This window comes from Macaca thibetana, chromosome 5 (assembly GCF_024542745.1).
Source record: "Macaca thibetana thibetana isolate TM-01 chromosome 5, ASM2454274v1, whole genome shotgun sequence".
Classification (NCBI taxonomy): Eukaryota; Metazoa; Chordata; class Mammalia; order Primates; family Cercopithecidae; genus Macaca; species Macaca thibetana.
Genome location: NC_065582.1, coordinates 134,732,091 through 134,739,430, shown reverse-complemented (window position 1 = coordinate 134,739,430; position 7,340 = coordinate 134,732,091). Strand labels below are relative to the sequence as shown.

The window sequence follows — 7,340 nt, the reverse complement described above, 5'->3', positions numbered from 1 at the left end:
GCACTCCAGCCTGGGCGACAGAGCGAGACTCCGTCCCCCTAAAAAAGAAAAATATCTACCTTTTGAATCAGAATCTCACATTTAGGAATTTTTTCGGAAATAAATGATTTTTGAATAAACGATTCGCTGTCAGGAACTGAAATACAACACTGGTGGAGGAGAACGGTTTGATTATTTGACAGATCTTGCGGAACATTACAAGAAGAATCCTATGGTGGAAACATTGGGTACAGTACTACAACTCAAGCAGCCCCTTAACATGACTTGTATAAATGCTGCTGAAATAGAAAGCAGAGTTCGAGAACTAAGCAAATTAGCTGAGACCACAGATAAAGTCAAACAAGGCTTTTGGAAAGAATTTCAGACACTGCAACAACAGGAGTGCAAACTTCTTTACAGCTGAAAAGAGGGTTAAAGGTAAGAAAACAAAAACAAAAATAGATATTAAAAACATCCTGCCCTTTGATCATACCCAGGTTGTTGTTCTTGACGGTGATCCCAATGAGCCTGTTTCAGATTACATCAATGCAAATATCATCATGCCTGAATTTGAAACCAAGTGCAACAATTCGAAGCCCAAAAAGAGTTACACTGCCACACAAGGCTGCCTGCAAAACACAGTGACTGACTTTTGGTGGATGGTGTTCCAAGAAAACTCCAGAGTGATTGTCATGACAATGAAAGAAGTGGAGAGAGGAAAGAGTAAACGTGTCAAATACTGGCCTGATGAGTATGCTCTAAAAGAATATGGCGTCATTCCTGTTAGGAACATCAAAGAAAGCACCACTCATGACTATATGCTAAGAGAACTTAAACTTTCAAAAGTTGGACAAGGGAATATGGAGAGAACAGTCTGGCAATACCACTTTCGGACCTGGCCGGATCACGGAGTGCTCAGCAACCCCGGGGGCATGCTGGACCTCCTGGAGAAGGTGCACCATAAGCAGGAGAGCATCATGGATGCAGGGCCGGTCGTGGTGCACTGCAGTGCTGGAATTGGCCGGACAGGGACTTTCATTGTGATCGATAGTCTTATCGACATCATCAGAGATGAAGGTGTTGACTGCAACATTGATGTTCCCCAAACCATCCAGATGGTGTGGTCCAAGAGGTCAGGGATGGTCCAGACAGAAGCACGGTACCGATTTATCTATATGGCAGTCCAGCGTTATATTGAAACACTACAGCGCAGGATTGAACAAAAGCAGAAAAGCAAGAGGAAAGGGAACGAATATACAAATATTAAGTATTCTCTAGCAGACCAGACGAGTGGAGACCAGAACCCCCTCCTGCCTTGTACTCCAATGCCACCCTGTGCAGAAATGAGAAAAGACAGGGCTAGAATCTATGAAAACGTGGGCCTGATGCAACAGCAGAAAAGTTTCAGATGAGAAAACCTACCAAAACTTCAGCACAGAAATAGATGTGGACTTTCACCCTCTCCCTAGAAAGATCAAGAACAGACAGAAAAAAGTTGATGTGAAGACAGAATTTGGATTTGGAAGGCTTGCATTGTGGTTGACTACTTTTTGATAAGCAAAATTTGAAACCATTTAAAGACCACTGTATTTTAACTCAACAATACCTGCTTCCCAATTACTCATTTCCTCAGATAAGAAGAAATCATCTCCACAATGTAGACAACATTGTATTTTATAGAATTTCATTTTAAAGTGAGGAAGCAGTTAAATTGTGCACTATATTTTGCAGGTTATGGGGATTCAAATTCTAGTTATAGGCTTTTTTTTCTTTTTATAACCTTAACCAGTTTAATTTTTTTTCCTCATTGTGGGGGATGATAAGAAGAAGAAAAGATTTGGGAAAATTAAGTATCAACATCCTAGAAAAGTGAGAACAATCTCATTTACCATCATGTATCCAGTAGTTGATAATTCATTTTGATGGCTTCTCTTTTTGGCCAAATGAGAATTAGGCCAGTGCCTGAGATTGTCAGAAGCTGACTGTTCTACCTTTGCATTGGCATTAAATAGTCATAGAAAAAGAATCACAGATATTTATGAATTAAGAGGTGTAGCTTTTTTTTTCCCCAGCCGATAGTTTAGCTGTTGACTGAGAAGGTTGTGGTAGGAAAACGTTTGCCATATTTTCTTTGCATTTGAGTAATTGTCTTGTACTTAGAAAAAAGGCATCTATGAATGACCAGTGTTTTTGGTTGTCAAATGTTGCCAACAAGCTTACCCCAAAACTTTATTGGCTTAAAAAATGCCCCACCCCCAACTGTTCTTCAGGCTGAGCTGGGCTCAGTGGGCTGTTCTTCTACCAACCGGCAGGTGGCCACTCATGTGGTCAGCAGGTCGGTGGAGAGACTGGGGTGGCTGGGCTTCTCTCTCTGCCTGCACTCCTGCATCTGTCCTTCTCTGTGTAATCTCTCTAAGTGGCCTTGCTGGCAGGGTAGCTAGACCTCTCACATGCAGCTCAGAGTTCCCAAGAGCTTGAAAGAAGTGGCCAGGCCTTCTGAAGGCTTAAGTCCAGAATTGTCGCAGCATCCTTTCTACTGCCCTCTATTGATGATGATGATGATGATGATGATGATGATGATGATGATTTTTTCTAATCAGAAGAGAGCTGGAGTATTACCTCTACTTACTAAACAAGTTATAAGCCCAGCCCAGATTCAAGAAAAGGGTGTGAAGTGGAGGTGCAGTTAATGGGGGGGCCACTAGTCTAACAGACGGTCACAACCCCTGCCATGGAAAACCAAGGATATTAGCAAAAGTAGAAGTTGCTAGTGACCTTGGGAAGCTGAAGCTGTTTACAGTAGCTGGGACAAGTTGAAAGTCAGACTAAGAAATAAAGAGAGGGCCTTCAAGAAGCTTCCTGAATGATTTCTGCCAGCCCTGAGCCTATTTTTAGAACCAGCATTTGGGGAAACTGATCTTGTGAGGATGGATATGTTTAGGGACACAGGGCTTTTGAAAGCAGCACCACCTGACTGGGGCACCCCCAGACTTGGGAAATGTGACTCTTTTAATGCCACTGGCTTTTAGTCAGGCCACGGTGAGAAGGAACAGCCCTAACAGGCCTCCAGTTGGGTTGAATGAACTCATTTTTGTTTTAGCCAACCGGTAAGATTTGCTAATGTTCTACCTTAAGAGCCTTCTCCAAAGACATCCCTCTTTGTCTCATGTGTTGAAACATCATTCAGTGTGGATATTTCAATGAAAATATCATTGGTTGACTTTTGTAATGGTAACAGTAATAAAATCTTTGCCGTGAAGTTAGGGTCTCTTTGGATTCTTCTGACTTTGGCTGCTGAAAGGAAGGCCGAGATCCAACCCTGACAGTATTTCCTTTCTGAGGTCTCTCAGTCCCTTGAGACCCTGAGGTAGTTTGGCTGCCATTCTCACAGAAAAAATGTATATTAGACCCCACCCCCACCCCCAATATTCATTGAACATTGAATTGCTTCAGAACACAGGTTGACCTGAAGGTATTGCCTTATTAGGGAAGTGTCATGACTGCTGTCTTCTAGTCAAATTTGTAAAGAAAAAGATTCCAGTTCAGTATTTGTAGCAAGAAGCTTGAATCCTGTTCTTTTTATTGCATTGTGACATTGACTCATTCTCCATTTTGCTTTGGTTTTGTCTTGACTTGACTTTGCGGGTAAAGTCTTTCACCAGCACACAAGAGTTTGATTGTACAAATATATCTCCTGCATTAACATCTCTGCCTGTTGCTTAAGATCAATTGTTTTTATACTCAGAATGGAAATACCTGATCTTGGCTAGCTTTGTTTGTTACATTGATTTCATTTAGATTTCCCTCCACAAGGTCAGCAAACTATCACGTTCTTGTGTAAACTCAGGCCAAGGCCAGAGTTATCATAGTCCCTAGGCTGCTAAGGCTTATCGTGTGTTTGGTAAAAGGTGATTGCAGGTTCTCAGATGAGGTTACTTTAAATGGGATAGAATCAGGCAGAGTGACTGGGATGATGGAGAAAGCTCAAGCTGCAGGTTTTAAAAAAAGTTGTAGAAATGAATAGTTCCAAAGACGTGGTTTCTGAGGAAGTCAGAGAACCGAGGGCCAGAGCAGTCCTTAATGGGTGAATCAGGTTATTTGGAAAGTCGGTGTGACAGACACATGGATGCCATCTACTTCTAGGTTGCTAGTAGGTATTAAATACGCACAATATTCCACAGCTCACTGAGAATTTTAAAATTATAAGCAAAGGATTTTATATTTTGGGGTGAAAGAGTTATCTGGCACGTGGTATTGGGGTTTTTAAAAAAAGCTACATTTCACAGTGTTAATAACTTTTTTAAAAAAATAACTAAAAGGCACTTCATGTCTAGTGTGTGGCCTTTCTGAAACTTATGGTCATCTCTCCCACTGAAATCAAGGTCTTTTCAAATGTGGCTAAATGGGGATAAGAAAACATGGGTAGGACTTTCTTGGTGTGTGTGCATTCTTTAAAGAGCCCAGTTGCTTCAGGGAAACAGCTAAGAAAATGGTCAAGATTATTTTTAGAGGTTATTTTATTGGGGATTTTAAGAACTAATGACATCTTGAGTTATTTTTAGTTCAGGGGGATGTGGAAAGGCTTGCAATTATGAAGTGTTTTGTTGTAACCTAGTATCCATAAGGGAAACTTAAGACTGTAGACATAAAAAGACTGCAGCTTTTGGTTTCTGTATGTGGTTGGGGGAATCAAGTTTTACATTTGGCAAGCACATGGCCTCCCTGATGTCACGATGCCTTGGTTAGGATCTGTATTTACTCTCAATTTTGTTGAAATCTTTTTTCCTTCTTCCTCTTGAAAAGTTCCAAAATACAGTTTATTGGATCATTCATCACTAAAAATGTGTTCCTTTTTCACTACAGGCAGTTCACACAAGGCAAAAACTATTAAACAGTTGGTTTTAGTGTGTCGTATAACTTTGCTGTATATTAAACTAATTTTGACAGGTTTTCATCCTAAGCCTCAAATCGTGTAATTAATAATTTGCCTGTTTATTTATGACCTAATTGTGATTCTTTTATTAATAAAAGCTAATGGGAAAAGGATCCCTGATTAATAAATAAATAAATAATAAATAAATAAACCACACATACGTAAGAGAGTGTGTGTGTGTGTGTGTGTATATATGTATATACTATACATCGTTACATTGTTAATAGTGGCAAAAAACGGAAACAGGTATTTACCAGTAGGGCTATGGCTAAATAAATTGTGACACAACCAAATTATGGAATATTATTCAGCTGGTAGAAATGACTGCTCAGCTCATTTTTTGAGGCCCCGATACCAAAACCAGACAGAAACATCAGAAGAAAAGAAAACTACAGACTGGTATTTCTTAGGAATATAGATAAAAAAATCTTCAACAACATGTTAGCAATCCAAGTCCAGCAGTGTATTGAAAAGATTATACATCATGACCAACCAGAATTTATTCCAGGAATGCAAAATTGATTTAACGTCTGAAAATCAATCCATGTAACACATGAAATTAACCCATTTATGCCTGAAGTTGCAATTTTTTTAATTTTTGCAATCAGACCTTGGCAATGACCTTAAGCAGTAGGATATAAATAACTCCCACATGCTTAGGGTTCCAATAATGGAACACCAGGCATCAGTAGGCTAATAGAATTAAGGACAAAAGTATGATCATCTCAATAAACACAGAAGAAAGAATTGACAAAATCCAACACTGCTTCATGACAAAAGCACTCAACAACTAGACTAGAAGAGTATTTGTGAAACTTGATAAAGGCCACCTACAAAAATCCCCACGGCTAACATAGTATTCAATGATGAAAGGCTGAATGCTTTCCCCCAAGATCAGGAACAAAATAAAGATGTCCATTCTTGTCACTTCTATTCAACATTGTGCTGGAGGTTCTAGCCAGGGCAGTTAGGCAAGAAAAAGAAGTATCAGCATCCAAATTGAAAAAGGAAGGTGTAAAACTATCTCTATTTGCAGATGACATAATCCTGAATATAGGAAATCTTAGGGAATGCACGCGCACACACACAATACCAGAACTAACGAATAAGTTTAGCAAAATTGCAGGTTGCAAGATCAACATACAAAATCAATTGTGTTTCTGGCCAGGCACAGTGCCTCACGCCTGCAATCCCAGCACTTTGGGAGGCTGAGGTGGGCGGATCACTTGAGGTCAGGAGTTCGAGACCAGCCTGGCCAACATGGCAGAACCCTGTCTCTACTAAAAATACAAAAATTAGCCAGGCGTGGTGGTACACACCTGTAGTCCCAACTACTGAGGCAGGAGAATCTCTTGAACCTGAGAGGTGGAGGTTGCAGTGAGCCGAGATTGTGCCACTGCACTCTACCTTGGGCGACAGAGTGAATAAGACTCTGTCTCAAAGAAAAAAAAAAAATTCAATTGTGTTTCTATACACTAGCAACAAACAATCTGAAAACAAAATTATAAAAAACGATGTATTTATAATAGCATCAAAAATAATAAAATACTTAGGAATAAATTTAACAAAACAAATGCAAAACTTATATCTGAAAACTTCAAAACATTGTTGAAAGAAATTAAAGAAGACTTAGATAAACGGAAAAAAATTTCATGTTCATGAATTGGAAGACAAATATTGTTAAGATGGCAATATTCAATACAATCCCTAGCAAAACAACAGCTAGCTCCTTTGCCAAAACTGACAAGTTGATTTAATAATTCATATGTAAATGGGAGGGACACAGAATAATCAAAATAATTTTGAAAGAGAATAAAGTCAGAGAATGTCTTAGTCTGTTTTGTGCTGCTATAACAGGGTAGCACATGCTGGGTATTCTGTGAACAGAAATTTATTGGTTCACTGTTCTGGAGGCTAGGAAGCCCAAGATCAAGGAGCCAGCATCTGACAAGGGCCTTCTTGCTGCATCATCCCATGGCAGAAGGGCAAAGAGAGGGCAAGAGGGGCAAAAAGATGGGACAGAAAAAGAGTGCAAAAGCGAGCAAGAGAGAAAGAGTGCATGTGAGCAGGAGAGCAAGAGGGGCAGAGCCCTCTTAGCCTAATCACCTACCATTAGGCCCTACCTCCCAACAATGCTGGGTTGGGGATTAAGTTTCTAATACATGCTCTTTCAGGGACACATTCAAACCATAGTGGAGGACACAGACCTCCTAATTTTAAAACTTACCACATTTATCAAGGCAGTGTGGTGCTGGCATAAGGTAAACAGATAAATCACAGAATAGAATTGAGAGTCCAGACACAAACCCTCACATTTATGGTCAATTGATTGTCAACAAGGGTGCCAAGACAGTCCAATGGGGAAAGGAAAATCTTTTCAACAAATGGTGCTGAGCCAACTGGATAACTTCATGCAAAAGAATAAAGT

General features: G+C 39.9%; 1 protein-coding gene across 1 annotated transcript; it reads left to right on the top strand.

Annotated features, from left to right (window-relative positions):
- Positions 1-128: 128 nt before the first annotated feature.
- LOC126954568 (tyrosine-protein phosphatase non-receptor type 11-like) lies at positions 129-1,500 on the top strand. Its single transcript, XM_050790178.1, has one exon. It carries the CDS (start codon positions 540-542, stop codon positions 1,389-1,391), a length of 852 nt encoding a protein of 283 aa, XP_050646135.1. The 5' UTR covers positions 129-539; the 3' UTR covers positions 1,392-1,500.
- The last annotated feature ends 5,840 nt before the right edge of the window (positions 1,501-7,340 follow it).

What these genes read in the sequence shown, in the direction of transcription:
- LOC126954568 (XM_050790178.1), top strand. Translation starts at nt 540, where the DNA reads ATGCCTGAATTTGAAACCAAGTGCAACAATTCGAAGCCCAAAAAGAGT.